Source organism: Gastrolobium bilobum, unplaced genomic scaffold (assembly GCF_033153095.1).
Source record: "Gastrolobium bilobum isolate Gb01-03AN ecotype WA unplaced genomic scaffold, APGP_CSIRO_Gbil_v1 utg18685, whole genome shotgun sequence".
Lineage (NCBI taxonomy): Eukaryota > Viridiplantae > Streptophyta > Magnoliopsida > Fabales > Fabaceae > Gastrolobium > Gastrolobium bilobum.
Window position 1 is genome coordinate 26763 of NW_026898737.1, and position 19721 is coordinate 46483.

The 19721-nt window shown below is 36.1% G+C and overlaps 1 protein-coding gene across 7 annotated transcripts; it reads left to right on the top strand.

The window, feature by feature from the left end:
* Positions 1 to 460: 460 nt before the first annotated feature.
* LOC133283648 (uncharacterized) lies at positions 461 to 19506 on the top strand. 7 transcript variants are annotated; one of them, XM_061480537.1, is made up of 11 exons: positions 461 to 614; positions 999 to 1121; positions 1236 to 1326; positions 15065 to 15338; positions 15698 to 15830; positions 16136 to 16249; positions 16374 to 16427; positions 16813 to 16859; positions 17694 to 17807; positions 19052 to 19106; positions 19259 to 19506. In XM_061480537.1, the coding sequence occupies exons 4-11, from the start codon at positions 15252 to 15254 to the stop codon at positions 19273 to 19275; spliced, it is 621 nt and encodes a 206-aa protein (XP_061336521.1). In that variant the 5' UTR covers positions 461 to 614; positions 999 to 1121; positions 1236 to 1326; positions 15065 to 15251; the 3' UTR covers positions 19276 to 19506. The 7 variants fall into 7 exon arrangements, with proteins under 7 accessions (XP_061336521.1, XP_061336520.1, XP_061336522.1 ...); XM_061480536.1 differs by having other exon boundaries at positions 1240 to 1326; XM_061480538.1 differs by lacking the exons at positions 999 to 1121; positions 1236 to 1326 and adding an exon at positions 8450 to 8591.
* Positions 19507 to 19721: the final 215 nt, after the last annotated feature.

Genomic DNA, 19721 nt, shown 5'->3' on the forward strand with positions numbered 1-19721 from the left:
TGAATACGTTATTTTGTTTAGGTTATTATTATTTTTTTAATACGTTATTTTGTTTAGGTTATTATTATTTTTTTAGGTTATTTTGTTTTTGGAAAACTATTTTTAAATGGATGGAAAATAAATAAAAATTAATTCCAAAAAAAGAAAAGAAAGAAAGAAAATATGTTTTTGAATTTTAAAAATGCTTTTAAAAAAAGGAAAATCTTATCATTAAAAAGTTTACAACTTTTACAGCCAACTTAATTACCGTTAATTTCCGTCAATTTAATGCGACTCAATAGATTTTAATAAATTATAACAGTTAAATTATCAAAAATCAACAATAATTAAGTTAGTTTGTAAAGATAATAGGAAGAGGATATTGTGACAACCAAATAATGTTACGACCAATCATCATCTCACCGTTAAATTGGTAGTAGCGATCCGACGGTCTTCGTTGCTGTCTTAAATAATCCCTCACTATTCGTTTCTCTCTCCCCCTTCTCTCTCTTCCCTTCTCTCTCTCATTATACACTCTGCCGCCGCCGCCCTAGCCTCTGTCTCCGCCGCCTGCCGCCTCTGTTGCGCAGAGAGCTTCGCTGAATACACGATAGTGAGGGACCGATTTTTACCAGGTTCGACTTTTACCAGATTATCAACAGCGTTGTTGATTTTACATAAAAATATTTCTGAATTTCAGTGCATTTCGCATTCCCACATTAATTGTTAATTTTTTTAATAATGATTTTGTTTGTGTCATGTGAATACAGTATTATACCATTGAATCATAATTATGTTTTTCTACGCACATAACGAATCGAACAGTACCCTCCTTCTAGTTATCCGATGTATTGGTTGAACGCTTGTGACTATGTTAATTATTGGTTGAACCTGTGAGGATAACTATAAAAAGTATATCCTATCACTTGAAAAAATCCCCGAATCCGAAACCCTTCAGCATTCAAGTATGCCCCGTTCATTTAACACGGATTAATCCATGACCCGTTTAACCATAACAGACCGCACACGGCACAGTAGTTACAGCCACTCACTGTCTCCGCCGCCGGCGCCTTCTTCTCCTTCTCCACACACCGCCGCTACCTGTGGCCGCCGATCCTTTCTTCCTAACCGCACTTTGCCAGGTACGTAAAGGCTTGTTTGGTGTACGTTGCTTTCTTCGCTTCTCTGTCTTGTGCCGATCAGAATAGAGCTTTTAGTGCTTGAGCTTACCTGACTCGATTCAACAAATTTCTAAGCCAGGTCGTCGGTATTATACTCGCCCGATTCGCTTCCTCTCGGTTCCAGGGAAAGCCTCTTGTTCAAATCCTTGGCAAGCCCATGATCCGGGTCTTTCCTTCTTCCTCTCTTCAAAATTTCAGTTTTCTTTATTTTTTTCTAAATTATGTGTGGTAATTTCAACCTTATTTTTTTTTAAATGCACTTTGGTGGTGATTTTTCCTTTTTCATGTTAGACTGAGTTTGGAGTTATTTTTTTTTTTAAGTTGAAATGGTGATTTTTTGTGAATTCTCTTGAACATTTTTAATTTAGCATTCATACCAGATGTGGGGAAGTGAATAAAAAGGGGTTAAGGATCAATTTTCATTTTTGAGATAGATTATGTACCAATAATAAAAAGCCAGCAAAAGACCCGTCGCCGGAAACCCAGCCACGTGCCGCCAACATCCTCCAGCTTCGCCGGCGCGTGTGGTTCACACGCCGCCCCCCCATCATTTTTTTTCCGGCGAGTCATACCCCGTTCTGATCGTCTACCTTCCCTCTTCCTGTTTTGAGGGTCAAAATCATATTTGGAGGAATTTTTTTTTCTGGGTATTGTTGTTAGGAAGCCATGGACACTGAAAATGTTGAAAATTCATCTGGAGTTTCGACCGGAACCTCACCCCTTCCCATTTCTTCGTCTTCTGGAGACAACCCAGCAATGCAGATCACCAATCACCGTTTAAACGGTAGAAACTATGTGCAATGGTGTCAATCTGTTAAGTTGTTTATCCAGGCCAAAGGGAAGATGGGGTATCTGGATGGAAAAAAGGTTCAACCAGCAGAACATGAACCTGGCTATGATGCTTGGGTGACTGAAAATGCTTTGGTCATGACATGGCTGACTAATTCTATGGAACCGGATATCAGTCAAACTTATTTATTCCTTGATACGGCTCAAGAAATTTGGGAAGCTGTTAAAGAATACTACTCTGACCTGGGCAATGCCTCTCAGGCTTTTGAACTCAACACCAAGGTGAAAGATTTACGCCAAGGAGGGATGACTGTTACTGAATACTTCCTTGCTCTAAAAACATTGTGGCAAGAGTTGGATCTTTATGATAAAGCAGACCTTCAAGGTTTAGACGCTAATGCAATATTCAAAAATTATATAGAGAAAAAGGCGTCTCTATGATTTTCTTGCTGGCCTTAATTCTGATCTGGATGATGTTCGTGGAAGAATTTTGGGGCAAAACCCATTACCTTCCATTGCCACTGCCTTTTCTGAGGTACGAAGGGAGGAGCTTCGCCGAAAGGTAATGTTGGGTGATAAGGACTCTAAGTCCTCTGATGGGTCAGCCCTTATAACAAAGAATACTGCTCGTCCTTCTGGGGACTCAAAACGTTCTGACCGTTGGTGTTCTCATTGCAATAAGGGTGGTCACACCCGTGAAAAATGTTGGGAAATTCATGGCAAACCACCAAACTGGAAACCAAAAGGACAGAACAAGAATCGTGCTAATCAAGTATCTTCTGAAGATAAGGGGGAAGGGTCTCATGTCCCTTCAAACCCCGATGGTGTTCTCCTCTCTAAGGCCCAGTATGAGCAATTTCAGAAATTGATGTCTCAACCTGCTGAGGCAACTAGTCATGTTGCTAAAAAAGGTATGGCATTCCATGTTGATCGTAGTAATCGTTGGATCCTTGATTCAGGAGCCTCTGATCACATGACAGGTAATGCAAACTTATTTTCTTCCTATACCCCTTACTATCACCCGTCACGAATAAGAACAACTGATGGAAATTTCTCCACTATTGCGGGCAAGGGATCCATTAAACTTTCTGAACATATTATTTTGAACTCAGTCCTTCATGTTCCCTCCCTTACTTGTAACCTCATCTCTATTAGCAAATTTACTGCTGAGTTGCATTGTGTTGCTAAGTTTTCTGCAAATGCTTGTATCTTTCAGGAGCAGGACTCGGGGATGATGATAAAAAGGAAGAGACTCATAGAATGGCAGAGGCAAATAGAGCTTGGCAGTGCTAGAGAGGAAGAATGGCTATACTATTTGGAGGAGGATCTTTGTGAAAGGAGGATTTTTTCAAACCACTCTCTATGTTTATCAGATGATTGTAATGATGTCTTGTTATGGCATCGTAGATTAGGGCACCCAAATTTTGTTTATCTTCAGAAGTTATTCCCTAACTTATTTATCAATAAAAAGCCAAGTTCCTTTCTTTGTGATATTTGTCAGCTTGCAAAACATTCTCGTGTCACTTATTCTCCTAAGAAATATCATGAATCTTCTCCTTTTACATTGATTCATAGTGATATTTGGGGACCTGCTCGTGAAAAAAATGTCTCGGGTGCTCGTTGGTTATTACTTTCATTGATGATCATTCTAGGGTATGTTGGGTATATCTCTTAAAAGACAAGTCTGATGCGGCATCCACTTTTAAAAATTTTCATGCTATGATTCAAACTCAATTCCAAACTCCTATCAAAATTCTGCGAACAGACAATGGCACTGAATATTTTAATTCTGTTCTTGGAGATTACCTAAACCAGCATGAGATTATTCATCAAAGTTCTTGTCCTAACACCCCTCAACAAAATGGGGTGGCTGAAAGGAAAAATAGACATCTAATTGAAGTTGCTCGAGCTCTCTTATTCACGATGCATGTCCCTAAATATCTGTGGGGGGAAGCCATCTTGACAACTTCTTATCTCATTAATCGAATGCCTTCTCGGGTACTAAATTTTCATTCTCCTTTATCTTGTCTTACTAAATCTTTTTCTTCTTTCTGTGCTATTTCTTCTATTCCTCCCAAAATATTTGGCTGTGTGGTCTTTGTACATATTCCTCCACATCAAAGGTCCAAACTTGACCCTAAATCTATTAGATGTGTCTTCATAGGATATTCCCCTAATCAAAAAGGCTATAAGTGTTACTCATCTTCTCTCCGTAAGGTCTTTGTTTCCATGGATGTTACCTTTTATGAGACACAATCCTTTTTTTCCCCGACTTCTCTTCAGGGGGAGTCTACTGGTATGGATGAAGATAAGCTTGGGAAACCAAATGAAGCTGCTGTCTTACCTTGGCCTTTGGAAACAGGGGGAGTTATTGGGAAGGAAACAGGGGGAGCAACTATACCTGAGTCTAATGATCCTCCCGGTCTTTGTGATCCTCCTGGTAAATGGGGAAAATTCTACAGCAGGCGCAAAACACATCAAGAGACTCTAGACTGCCAGGATCCTGACTCGAGTCCTTGCTCTAGCAACCCACTTGAATGCACTAGCACAACCAACATTGATATGCCCATCGCCCTTCGGAGAGGTACTAGATCTTGCACTGCTCATCCTATTTCCTATTATATCTCATATGAGAAGTTTTCTCCAGGTTTTCGTGCTTTCAACACTATGTTAGATAGTACTAGGATACCCAAAAATATCCAAGAAGCACTTGATGACCCAAAATGGAGGAACGCCGTATTAGAAGAAATGGATGCACTTATAAAAAATGGAACATGGGAGTTTGTGACATTACCTAAAGGAAAGAAAACTGTTGGTTGCAAGTGGGTGTTCACAATAAAATTTAATGCAGATAACAACATCAACAGGTATAAGGCCAGATTACTTGCTAAGGGATTTACTCAGACTCATGGGATTGATTATCAGGAGACATTTGCTCCTGTTGCCAAGCTTAACACTATCCGCGTTCTGCTATCTCTTGCCGCCAACCTTGATTGGCCATTGCAACAGTTAGATGTCAAGAATGCCTTCTTGAATGGTGATCTACATGAGGAAGTTTACATGGATCCACCTCCTGGTTTTGAAAAAGGGGATGGTTTTGTGTGCAAGTTGCAGAAGTCTCTCTATGGACTTAAACAATCTCCCAGAGAATGGTTTGGGAAATTTACTCAAGCTGTTAAGGGAAGAGGGTTCACCCAAGCTCAGACTGATCACACTTTATTCTTTAAACACTCTGACAAAGGTAGAATTGCTATCCTCATTGTTTATGTTGATGACATAATTGTCACTGGTAATGATACCGAGGAGATAGCCTCTTTAAAAAAATGTTTAGCTGATCAGTCTGAACTAAAAGATCTTGGATCTCTCAAATACTTCCTTGGCATGGAAGTTGCTCGAAGTAAGGAAGGAATTTCCTTAACTCAGAAAAAATACATTCTAGACCTGTTGCAAGAAACAGGTATGCTTGGGTGCAAGCCAGCAGAGATTCCAATTGAAGCTAATATCAAGATGGGAGTTGAGGACGGGGAAGATGTTGATAAGGAGCAGTACCAGAGACTAGTGGGGAAATTAATCTATTTGTCTCACACTCGTCCTGATATTGCTTTTGCTGTGAGCATGGTTAGCCAATTCATGCATTCTCCTAAGGAAAAACACCTTAGTGCTGTTTATAGAATTCTCAAGTACCTCAAAAACACCCCTGGTCGAGGAATTCTCTTTAAAAAGGGGAACAAAAGGATGATTGAAGTTTATACAGATGCAGACTGGGCTGGCTCTGCAATGGACCGAAGATCTACTTCAGGATATTGTACTTATGTCTGGGGAAACCTTGTGACCTGGAGAAGTAAGAAACAAATTGTTGTTGCAAGAAGCAGTGCAGAAGCGGAATTTCGGGCTTTAGCCCATGGTATTTGTGAAGGAATTTGGTTAAGAAGGCTTCTGGAAGAGTTGAAGATCTCTTATTCCCTACCTATCAGATTATATTGTGATAATAAAGCTGCTATCAGCATTGCTCAAAATTCTGTCCATCATGACAGAACAAAACATGTGGAAGTCGATCGTCACTTTATCAAAGAAAAATTAGAAGACGGTAGTGTATGCTTGTCATATATACCTACCAAGGAACAAACGGCAGATATTCTCACCAAAGGTTTACTTAAGCCGACCTTTGAGGATTTGATCAGCAAGTTGGGAATGATCAATATATATCTCCCAACTTGAGGGGGAGTGTAGAATATTCTAGATTATCATTTATTACTTCCTTGCTATCTGTTCCCTTATTTATTAATGTCTATTGTTATTGTAAATAAGTCTCTTAGTTTACTGTTGCTATTTATTAGCATTGTTCTTTGTACTCAATATAAATAGGACCTATTGGGTCTCTCAATGTAATCAATCAATAGTGTTATACAGAAAAACACTCTTTCTTTTCATCAATAATAATAACAAATGTTGCATAAACATTTATGCAAACAAAGTCTGCATTCTGGATCTTCAAAGGATAGGCTTTGGTGATAGCTTTTGCATGTGAATTGAAGGTGAAGATTACTTTTAAAAAAAATTGTGACTCTTTTGTTTTTATCTTTTGTAAAAGTTGTACCCTTCTGTTTTACTTGTTCAACTACTTTGTTTATAAAGTTCACAATAATGAAATGGCGTTGATTCAATCAGCTTTCTATTAAGATGTAGAAAATTTCAAATGTATTTGGCTTAGAATGTGTGGTTTCATAATTAAAAATAAGGAACTATGTGTTGTTTTGATGGGTAATGGGTTAAGTTTATAGCATTTTTGTGTAAGTTTAGACAAATTTGAAAAAAGAATGATGAAGACAAAGAATTTCAATCAGCTTCCTTTGTAGGCTGGTTAGTTTCATTATAGTGTATGGCAATATTAAGACAAAGAATGACGGAAAAAGGTTAAAGAGAACAACATTTGGCACTATAAACTAATTACAAAAAATCAGAAAACTGAGTTTAACTTTCCCTTTTAATATTTTATGTATTCTATAGCAAATATGGCAATGAGAGTGAGATAAATATACTTTGACCAGGAAAACAAAATAGATGGAACTTATATTGTTCCAATGGATACTGAACTCAGGAAATAATTGGCTTGAATTGCAGTATGTATATGCCTGCTAAAAGACAATGTCGCAATAAATTAATTTTTTGTGGGCATTCTCTATTTTATTGGTTTTTTAACCTTTTATTTGTTGTGATGGTTCTTTCTTTTTCTTGTTTTGTGGTTGATTCTTAATTGGTTTAGTTCCTGCAATAAGGCACTGCTTCTCCCTACAACACAGAAGTTTTGAGAGAAGCCTAGAACTTAGTATTTCCTTATTGTCTATAAACTACTCTGCCAGCAAGCCAAAAACTTTTTGGGCCTTTAAGTATATGGGATCTGAAGTTACCAATTATTTAAACGTTAATTCTAGTGGTAATGTAATAAATATGCCAATAGATTTGAACCTACTCTACCTTGTAGCCCAAATTAGAGAAGTCAATTTTTTGCCAATGCCCATTAAGCAGCAAACTGATATGGCCTAAAGATAAGCACTAGGAGGAAGAAAAGTATAATAGTCCATCTTAATTAATTAGTAAATCAAGTGTAATTAATTAATTAAACATGTTTTAGTGAGTAAAATTAAGTATAAGGCTTAATTAAATGAATCTGAGTCACTTTGGAGTTAAAAAGTGTACTCAGTGAAAATTAAGGGGTATAAATGGGTACTGGTGAAAGTACCCAAAATATAAAAATAAAAATAGTAATATTCCTAGAATAATATTCCAGACTTTTGGGTAAAGTTTGGTAATTATTGGAGTTGAATAGATAGACGAACCAATACCCGCTTAAAGCCACTTAACCTATGTTAAGTGACTAAAAGCCAAAAGAATCCCCATCCCCCCATTGCCGTCGACTGCAACAGAAAGAAGGAGAAGAGAAGAGAGGGAGAAGAGAGGGAAGAAGAAAGGGGAGATCATAGAGTGAGCAAATCTCAACCAAATCCATCCGTTCAAAAGCCTAAATCGCTTAGAATCTCGCCCCCTTTCATAATCCTTGCTTTGTTTTGAGTGGGGAGCATTGTGGAGAGGGATATTGCCTCTCAAAAATTCGGCCATTGGAGAGATTTTGGGGTTTTGGGAAGTTCAACCTCCATGGGAGCTTGAGGAACACTCCTTGCTTGGTTGTGTGACCATTGGTGGTAAGATTCTAACCCTTGAACCTCATGATTCCTTGAAATTTGCATGAGTTAGGGTTTATGAATAGTAAATTGGGATTTTGATGAAATGTAGTTGAATTAGCTATGTTCTAGGAAGAATGGATCTTAGAGCATGTTATGGAAAATGCTAGGAATGTCATTTAATCGGTGAAAATGAGCTTAGATAGCTAAATGAGTATACTTGTAAAATGGCAAGAATATGATGCTTGATATTGGATTTCTTGCATTGTTGATAAATGGTATGGCTTGGTTGATTGATGATTGTGTCCTGATGATGTCTAGGATTGAGACATTTGGACCGACCGTGAGTGATCAACCGCTTGAACAAGCTATGGAGCTTGAGTAGCTCATTGGAATTGGTGTTGGTTTTGGAGTAGAGTATTGTTAACATTGGTGAAGAACAAAGGTCGACTGAAGCATTGAGGTAAGCCTTCGGACCTTGGGTGTAATTCCCTTGACTGTTCTACCAAGCCCTGAAAGGGTGGAGGTTGTGATTGTGTATATAAATGCAATAAAATAGTGTAATGCTTTGTTATACGTATGTGTATGCATTTGGTGTGGCATAGGATGGTGTTTCCCTATGTTGGTATGTGGCATGACGATGCGTAAATCATACTTGGTAGTTAGCTGGCCAGTAGGACTATTTGCATCTGAGTTTCCTTAGGACAGCTTGAGAGCTCGAGGGATTTCTCCTGGAGATGTTATTGCACTTTGCATGGATATGTATTTACTGCATTATTATTGTTATTGCTATTACACTGATATGGAACTGTGGGGTGGAGAGATGCTCCAAGGACCCCTGGTTTACTGGATATATTCGTATATCTCACCCCGTGTTGTGGGGACCCCCTTTCAGGTAAGGATGCGGCAGGAGCCTCTGGTGGCAAGTGGCCATATCTGGATTATGCATGAAATGTGGCATTTCTTTTGAGTTTATGCATGCCTTTTGTAGTTGACATGTTGTAATACCCCATATTTTTATTAATAAAATAATAATAATAATAAACAATAAATTAGTAGTAATAATAATATAGATATATATAAATAAATATTATGGTGATAGATAGCAAAGTAGAATATTAATTTTATTTTTGATAAAATTATTTTGTGCAATATAAGTGCTATTGGAAAATAATTTTGATACTTTGTAATACTCTAAATTATTTATAATAACATAATATTAATATGTATATATATATATATATATATATATATATATATATATATATATATATTAGATGATAAATTGTAATTAATTGGATTATTAATTGATTGATGATTTAAGCATTTATGTTTGATTGGTAATGTTTGATTGATAATGATTGATTAATAATGATTGATTGATAATGTTCGATTGATAATGTTCGATTGGTAATGTTTGATAGGTAATGATTGATTGGTAATGTTGATTGGTAATTTGATTAGATATAATGAGTTAGCATTGAGTCAGTAATGTATGAAGTCAATATCTGAGTCAAATACATCAATAAAGAAAAAGGAAATAAATGCACGAAACCCATATCCGAGCCCAAAACTTCAACTATAAATAGAGGCCTAGCCTAAACAAACTAATTCACTCTCCAACATTTCTCCTCTACTACTCTCTCTCCTTACTTCAAAAGTTTATTTGTTTTATTTTCTATATTCTTTTGGTTACCAACCGGTTCTCTGCCCCAATTTATTCTCTTCTAGAAGTTAGCAAAAACGGAGACTAGGTAATCCTAATCCTTAGGTATTTTTAGATTATATTTATTTTATGTGAAATTTGGTATGTGTAATCCTAATCCTTAGGTTATAATTTTGTTTGAAGTTTATTAATAGTAATCATAATCCCTAGATGTTTGTAGGTTATCTGTATTATATGAAATTTGGGCATGATCCTTATATGTAATCCGTAGATGTTCTTAATAGTTTGGTATGAACATTTCTATATATATAGGTATTTGTTCTTTTTAAAATTTAAATTACTACATATGATAATTAGAATATGGATACAAGTTATTCCTTAGAATGAAAGAGAATTTCGAATAAGCTTTTTTTGAAGTACATGGGAATCGAACTGCAACACACACACCCACTAAACACTACACACCCCACCACCACTAGGCTAGCCCTAGTGGGTTGAATTCCGAATAAGCTTGCAATATATGATATAAACTTTTATTTTAGAAATTATGATTATGTGCAATATATGATATAAAATGTTATTATTTTAGAAATTATAATTATGTGCAATGTATGGTATAAGACTTAATTCAGGTGCAATATATGGATCTTATTGAATAATTATGAAAATTATGGAATTATAATACTCTTTAAGAAAAACTTTCCAAATATGTGTTTTAATGATTGAATTTGAATATTTATAACTATGATAATTGATGTGATGGGATTATTTGAATGACGATGATTGGATTTGAATTTTTCTATGATGAATGTTGAAGATTTGAATTATTATATCCTTGAACAAATTGGAAAGTTATGATGAGGATCAGATTTGGATTTTATGGTGATGAATGTTGAAGATTTGAATTATAATATCCTTGAATAAATTGGAAAGTTATGATGAGGATCGGATTTGGATTTTACTGTTATGAATGTTGAAGATTTGAATTATCATATCCTTGAATAAATTGGAAAGTTATGACGATGATCGGATTTGGATTTTACTATGATGAATGTTGAAGATTTGAATTGTTATATAAATTCGAGAATTTATGATAATAGTTGTTTGAATTATGATACTTTGGAAAATTATAATACCCTTGAGTAACTCATTTAGAGATGATAATACTTAAAGAATAAATAATTATGATTGAATCTTTCCTGATTGTGTGTGTTTGTAATAAATTAATGGTGGGAGGATAGCTTTGGGATGGTACCTTCCAAAGTGATGAACACAACTTTTGGGCTTTATGCCTCCGATGTGAAATTGATGTGAAAAAGATTGTATCCGTTCTTCCCAAAGTGGTATCTGGTAACAGTGGTTTTTTCCCGGGATACTAGTAGCAACTTTGGGAAGAGGTGTGCACACTAGGAAGATGTGAATTGATTATGGCCAATTTTGATTATACGTGGCTGGTAACAGTGGTTTTTTCCCGGGTCACGGGGTAGACTGGCAGGGTTTCCCGGGTCTACCATGGTTCTCTTCCCACTAAATATAATGAACTTAAACATTATTAATGAAAATTGTTATTTGATTTGATTATGAAGAATGTCATTGAGTTGTGAATATTATCATATTATGATTAATGTTGTGCTAAATATGTTAGTTGACAATTACCCTTATACACTAAATGGACTAAATAATCTTAAACATGATTAATAATGATATTAATACTTGATTTGAGTTATGATTAAATGACTTATTTGAATTATTGCTTGATTTATGATTAAATTTCTTATTTGAATTATTACTTGACTATGATTAAATGACATATTTGAATATTGCTTGAGTTATGAATAAATGACATATTCGAAATATTAATTGAGTTGATTATGTTGATTATTCTTAAATAAATGTCTTGATTGATATTGGGTTATATTATCCTCGGTTTGTATCTTGATTGGGATTACCAGCTTTGCTGACTTTTGTGTTTGTTTGACTGCAATGATCCTGCGGCTGCGGGGGAGCAGATTTTCAGTGAAGCATGTTGCAAAGGATGGGGCTAGCTGTGGGCAGTGAGGATCACGACTCGGATATTTCTAGCTGTCATAAATATTATGTAAAAAAAAAAAAAAACTGTAGTCTTAGATTTTTATTTGAATGTAGTAGAGTTAGCCTTGCACTTGTCCCTGTACAAGTGCGGCGGTAACACTTCCCAAATTTGATTATTTTGAACTTCCGCTGTTATTTATAAAATTATTGAATTTATTTATGCTATTATAAATTGTTAGAATTTGGGGTGTTACACATGTATAGGATTTTATTTTGAAAGCCCATGGTCATTTGTATATCTTGATTCATTGGATGAACTTAGCCTATGCTCATGCCTTTGGTTACACCTTTTGTTGATGGGAGCCAAGGGAATGATCATAGTGTTTTGTAAGCTAAGTTCTATGATTTGTAAAGGATATGTAATGTAAATGATGCCTACTTGAAATTCAATATATGCATGCTTGTTATGTATTGAGTTGTTGAATTGGTTGGGCTGAAAATCAATTAGGTACCCTTTGTTTAAACTGGTAAACGATGAGAAAACAAAGGTCATGCTGCCCAAATTCTAGCTAAATCTCATGAGGAGAGGTTGGATGAGTGCTAGGATTTAGTATTGGGGCATGGACAATTGGGGTTTGTAATGGGGATGCATCTTCCCCTAGGCTTGGACTTGAGAAATGTGGGAATTGGAATTCCCTGGCAGCGCGCTTAAGCGCCCAGGAGCGCGCCCAAGCGCCCTGCTGCCCCTGTGAGTGCCAATGCATTCGGCCTCCTCGCGCTGGAGCGCCCAAGTGGGGGCTTAAGCGCTCAGGATAGCGCGCTGGAGCGCCCTGGCTCGCGCTTAAGCGCCCTTCGCTGCAGAAAGATGGGATGCTTACTGTCCCCTCGTGTTTTAGCGCCCAGTGTGAGGCTTAAGCGCCCAGGGTTGCGCGCTTGAGCGCCCTGGTCCGCGCTTAAGCGCCCTTAGCCACTGTAGGAGGAGATGCTTCTGTCTCTGTGCGCTAAAACGTCCCAATGGGAGCTTAAGCGCCCAGGATAGCGCGCTTGAGCGCCCTGATGCGCGCTTAAGCGCCCATTCACACTGAAATACCTGATGCTTCCTGCCTCCGTGCGCTTAAGCGCCCAGGTGGAGGCTTTAGCGCCCGATAACGCGCGCTTGAGCGCCCGGTAGCGCGCGCTTGAGCGCCCGGTAGCGCGCTGAAGCGCGTGGGGCCTGTGACCAACATTCTCTTGTGTTGCTTCAAATTGTTCTAACTTGGGCTACAGTGCTCCGATTTGAGCGCGGTTTGAAGCCACGCATAGCTAATGAAGAGATCTACAATATAGCAGAAGTTGTGAAATAAATAGGAAGTAAATTAATGATTTAAAAATGGAATAAGAACATGATGTTAAACTTAATTTATCTGATTCCGCATGGTAATACGGTTATGATCACGAAATTGGGTATTATAAATTCGGCATGTTTTAAAATGAAAAATTTATCTGGATTTTAATTGAACCCATGTGATTGTAACTGCGCTTAATATCATAATGCGATGTTAACAAACCGGTTCTAGAACGGGGTGTGACAAAAAGTGGGATGCATTCAAATGTCCTTTTATCACCGTCCTTGTTTCTTGTTGGGAATACATGGTATGATTTTCAATAATTATTGTCTATTGTATATATATATGAAATGTACATCTGATTGGCCAAAATTATCTGTCATTATAAGACATTTTAGAAAAGCAAGAAACTTATAATTTTTTGCACTAAGTTGTGGCACTTGTTTATCCATGATTGTTAGAATTTCTGTAACCTGAATGTAACCATGCCCTAAATTCATGCTTTGTTTATTTTATTTTATTTTTCCCTTTTCATTGTTCTGAAAACCGAAGAAAATGGTGATGTCTGGTTCACATTAAATTTCAAATTAATGACAAGCAGTCAACGCATTCATTCTATCAAATTACTGTATCAGTAATTAACCTTTGGCAGGTTAATTTATTTGAAACATGCATGTTTGCTTCTCTTCCGATTGTTACTTAGTGCATCTTCTTAATTTGCATTAGCTTTCCAACACTGATTAAAAACATTGTGTTAACTTTACCAAAAGAAAAAAGAAAAAAAGATGAAATTTCTGTGTTGATTCTGGGAGGGGGGAAGCATGTCAGGGAAAATTGTATAGATATGCAAATTAGAGAAAAATGCATGTATATTATCAGAATGCATGTATTAGATGTCATAAATTAGTTTAGCAATAGATGACAAAGTTAGAATCGAAGCCTTAATGTGGCTACTCCTCTAGGGTAATGCATGTGGTGGTATCATCAGTGAGACTTTTTTTTTTTTTGTCTTAACTGCACCTTTAATGAGTATGTCGGGGTGTGTGAGACTTTTGGATGGTAGGGGAAAGAGTGGTTTGTAAAATAATGGAGCGGGCAAGTATCTTCCTTGACTCAACCTTGGTTTCCCTTAATTTGATGATTTTAATATTCATCTTGAAAAGTAGAATAGATGTGCATACCTTATCATAGGAAGAACATCAAAAAGGGATCTGGATTGACTTGTGTTATTGTTCATGGTAGTTTTAAAACACCAATAGCTGAGGCCACTAAGGGGGAAATGACTTGTGTTATTTGCAATTTTGTTTAACGAAGTTGTCCAAACTCCAAAGTCTGTGAGTGTAATTGTTGCATGGTCTTAAAGTACAATTTTTATGATGTTTTGGACAAGTTTTTCATGGACACTCAATAGTACTGAATTTTTAATGATAATTATTAATCTATACTCTCAGGACACTCCAAACCTTTTTCTTTCTTTTTTTTTTTTTTAGGAATGCTATGTACGGTGATCAGGGTCAACTTACGGAAAAATTGAGGTCCAAACCAATTAAACAAGCACAGATTGATTTTTGGGAAAAAAATTGGTCAACTCGAATGAAACCAACTCCATCAAATCTGGTTTGGTTTGGCTTGGGTCATGGGATTGTCTAGATATTTATATATTTTTATAAAAAAATTATAAAAAGTAAAAATAAAATGAAAAACCATAAAAAAAGGGATTTGGGTTGAGTTGGTCAGTTTTCATATTAGTTGACCTCAGACCCGAATTAAGAACAATTGAGTTTTACTTATTTTCACCCAATTTGACCGGATACCTAAATCAAACAAACTTTTGCCTCAAGTTGGGTTGGTTAGTTTTGCATGTTCACCGGTCCCGTGATCACCCTAATGCTGTACTTTTTCTTTTGCCTTTAGATCAGTCTGAATCCTGAATTCATCACTTGAGCATAACACTTCAAAACCAGATGTGAGTGTCCTTGCTGGGAGCTGAATCTGCGAAGGGGTACCTGGCAGAGGTACATAGCAGTAAAGAGAAATCCTGTATTTTGGTGGTTGTGTAGATGCACTAGCAGTTGGAATTAGAATTGGAATATTGGTGGAGATGGCAAGTAGAGGACGTGGACGAGGTCGAGGACGAGGGGGAGGGGCAAACTATGCCACTCAAGTGCCTTTTGTACTTTTTCCTGAGGTAATTATATTCCATTTCGTACCATACTTCCCTTCATTCTCTCTTCTCTCTCACAGAAATGAAGAGAATGTGAAGTAAGCTAAGAGAGAAACAGAGAGAGAATTCATAGCTCTGATCTGATTGTGTTTACTAACTGTAACTAACAGAGCGCTAACAGAAATGTTACACCTCAGCCTTAACACTAACAGAACACGTTAGCTGAGATTGGGCACAGAAAATTACTGCTTCTGAATTTACTCTCGATACTTCTCTAATTCTCTCTCTCTACCCGATCCTATCCCCATGATAAAATTCTACATATCAATTGATTGGTGTGACTGCTCTCTGCTCATAACTATCAATCTGATCTGATGTTGCAGGATGTTAATTTGCCTGATGTTAAACTTGATGATATTGATGCTAATATGAAAAAGTTGCTTAACTGGAATTATAAGTTTCAGAATTATTGGAAAGCCTCTCCTTATCTTCTGGAGGAGACAACCTTAAAGAAGGGTAAGCATTAAGTAGTTGTGTTTACGTTATTTATGTATGTATTGTGAGATGCTCATAACAAAATCTTTTACGTTAATACATAACTTTATCATTGTGTCACATCTGAACTTATGATATTAAAGGGTTCCTCAAATATGAGCAGGTTTGTACCATAAAAAGCTAGGCATACTGTTTCCAAAACTTTTTCGATGCTATTATGGAATCATATTTGTCTCTAAATATCTGGCTCCTCTGTTCCCCACGTTACTAGCTTTTCTTATGTTCAACTTATTTGGAGTATATTAATTTTCTTCTATTTTTGTCAGAGAGCCAAAAGATGCACGTACCGAGATTTTCTGATAAGAAGAGGACCGTGTTTACTCGTGATTCTCTGTCGCAGGTTTTAATGTTAAACGATTTTCCTAAGGAGTTGATTCAAGGTGTGAATAATGGAAATTCTTTTCAGGGCAGTGTCATGTTTTATATAAAAAAATGCTTATGCTTTTCATTATGCATTTGAGGTTATTGTTAACAAATGATTTAATCTTAAATTGGTATTTTCAGGTACCTCTAAGCGGATGCCAAGCCGGAAAAAATTTCGATGGAACCCAGAGTTAGGTTTGATGATTTCATATGACCTTTCTCTTTTTATTTGGTATTAGTCATTGACTATCTGCAAATGTAAGTTATTCAGGTTTTAAAGATTAACACAGAATAAGGTTCATATTCCTAAATAGATCCCAGTCTCTTTAAAGAACTTTTTGTTATTTTAATTACTTAAGGTGGTGTATATGCTGTTGTGCTGAGCACTATATATGTACATATGGTTTGACCATCTAGATTATAATTTTCTGCTACTGAAACTGTTTTTTATTGGGTTAAAACATTTTGTGGAAGTTATATGGGATATTATTGATGTTCATGAGCTCAATCCTTGTTTACTTATAATCATATCAAAGCCTTCAGATTTTTCTTTAGACTGATTAAGATGTTTGCGTGACAGAGATGAAGAAAATTGATTTCTTTGAACAACTAGAGAAAAAGGACCAGGTAGAGCACCTATACTCACAATTATTTCCTATATTTCTTTCATGTCAACAAGATAGTGGTAAAACTTTCAGTCAATTCATCTATGGATTCTGTATTTGAGTTGGTCAAGTTACTAAGTGAATATATTTTGCTACTGGTGGGAATACGGTGGACGTACTGATTTCTTTCTGTATGACACTTGGAATTGCAATGGATTAGAAATATACCTTGGAATTGGCATTGGAACCTATAATTCCAAATTTCAGGTTTGGTATAGCCCCTAAAGTTATGATTCTAATTCCTATTAACATTTCCAAAAAATTGAGATATAACTAAATAAAGCTCTTCTCGGTTCTTCATCTAGATCCTAAGTTTTTTAATTCAAAGAAGCAAGAGTTAATAGATGCCATCTCGAACTCACACATGTATCGTGTAATAAGTTATAGTGACCTCAGTTTGATACTTCAACAACCATTTCTGCTGTCTTCATCATCTCCGCTACCATTGCTGCCCCAACCATCATTTCCACCACCTTTGCCACTCTAAACCAACGCCATTGTTGTTACCACTGGTGCCAATCCTATTATTATTGCCTCCATCACTGTTTCCACCAATGTTGTTATCATCGCCGCCATTACAGCTGCCACCTCTATGATCATTGCCACTTCTGCTATCACCACCACTACTATTGCTGCAACTCTCCATTAGCACCATTGCAAGCATCGCTAGATGATGATTTTTGGGAGTAAAACCACATTTGGTCCAAATGAATATTGTTATATTTTCTTTTTTGATTTGTAGTGTTGGGCCCACTTCTCCACTGAAATCCTATGTCGATTATTCTTTCACTTGCAGGGCCAAGAGGATAAAGGTGAAAAGGAAAAGAAAGATGGAGAAAATGAAGATGAAGATGAAAATGCAGGAGAAGAAGAGGGGGAAGAAGATTTTAGTGATGATGATTATAATCAGGTTCCCAAATAACCTCTACTGTGATGTGTTAATTTTGCCATTCTTGGACTCAAGTTGGTTCTCTCCATAATGCAATAATAATACGTTAAGAAAATGCTATTTTGGAGTTTTATCGACAATTTGCTTGTGTAGGCGAAGTCGAAGCAATAACAAGAATATTTCTCGAGTAAACAATAAGAATAATATAAAGAACACAAAGATAGAATTCAACAACCGTACGGCATTCACAAAAGCTTATCCAGCAAAATTTTCAAATTGAAGTCAAAGAAGGTTAAAAGTAACTAAGCCAGCATCGACTATGAAAAGCTTGCATTTTGTGGTTTCCCATGTCTTTTTTGAAACTTTTTAGTTAAACTCTGTCAAGGGGTTTGTGAAGCATGACCTTTAAAATTTTAAGATAGATATGCTGAGAACACCTATAAGTTGATAATGGAAGCAAGTTTCATAGCTGTAGCAGTATATCATCTTTCCCCTTCTTTGTATTGTTGGATAAATTAAGTGTCTCATTAACATTGATAACCTTGCCAAGATGGGCTTTGTGATGATGCAGGATCCTGCAGATCCAACTGATGATTCATTAGCTCTCCACTCTGCCCCCACTGACACACCAAACAAAATAAATAAAATTTGAAAAAAATAAAAGAGTAGGATAGGAAAAGTAAATCAGAAAATGAAAACCTCAAGGGTTTGGTCTATCCTTTTCTTGCTCCATGCTTTCTGAGGTTTCTTTAATATTTTACAAGTGAATTCTATATGAAACATGGCATTTGTTCAAATGCTAAGCATATTAAGCTTTTCCTCTTTGAAAAGTAAAAAAATTGAAAAAGGAGATAAAAGTAGGAAAGGAAAAAAATTAGATGAGAATCATGAGGATTCGGTCTATCTTTTTCTTGTGCTGAGATTTGTGAGTTATCTTTAAAATTATAGAATTAAATTCTATATTAAACTCGTTTTTTGTTCAAATGGTACATACACACATTACAAATTCTTCCTTTGATATCAGATGCCCTTATGCATTAAACAATTGTTTGTAAAATTGGATTTTAAAAGTTGCTTGATTTGACATGGTGGGGGCATAAGGGAACGAAGATTCACTTGATGGAATTTTTCAGTTGTTTGGGGGGTTGATGGTAGTAGTTTGAAGAGTTATTTCACTATTTTCCCTTTTCCTTTTTGTTCTGGGTGTGGTATGATTTGTTTTACATTATGAAGCATACAGTGTCTAACTCAGTTAAATCTTGCAGAATGAATATTTCGATGATGATGAAGATGATTATAATGATGCAGATGATGGGGATGGTATTGTAATTTTACTCTTGCAATTCATTTCTCATTTCTCATTCATTTTAATAATCTTACATCCAAATTCAACTGTGGCATGTTTTGGTGTAATCAACGACTCAATTCTCAGCTCAACTACTATTTGATACATATATTTTCATTTATTGCAGATGAAGGTGTCTATTGAGAATGATTTTCTGCTAATCCTGTGACAGCTTCCATACTTATTGCTTCGTTACTGTTATAAATTTGGAATTCAAATTGTACCTAAGCCTTTTTCTTGCTTTTTGGCTTTTCCTTGGCTGCTATTTTAGCTTATTGAATTACATATTGGAGTATACCATCTTGTAAATGTTTAAATAAGTATACTTACTTGATCAGAAAGATATATGGTTGATAGAGAAGTTCAAAAAGTTAATCCTAGTTTTGTTTTTACTTGTCCTATTGCTGGTAATCTCTAATTTCATCAGGCATCCAAGGATTTGAGTGGTTTCTCGCCTTTCCTCATTTACTGCTGTATGATATTATATTACTCGAATGCACTCATTAACTCAATAATTTTTATTTTAAATTTTTAATTTGAACTTTTAATTCAATGATGTTATTTGGGATTTTATCCCTAATACAATAATA

Bases quoted from the DNA above. Each gene is read 5' to 3' on its own strand.
- LOC133283648 (XM_061480537.1), top strand. From the start codon at position 15,252: ATGGCAAGTAGAGGACGTGGACGAGGTCGAGGACGAGGGGGAGGGGCA. The intron at 16,250-16,373 runs GTGTGAATAATG...TGGTATTTTCAG, and splicing joins TCCTAAGGAGTTGATTCAAG to GTACCTCTAAGCGGATGCCA. The intron at 16,860-17,693 runs GTAGAGCACCTA...TTTCACTTGCAG, and splicing joins AACTAGAGAAAAAGGACCAG to GGCCAAGAGGATAAAGGTGA.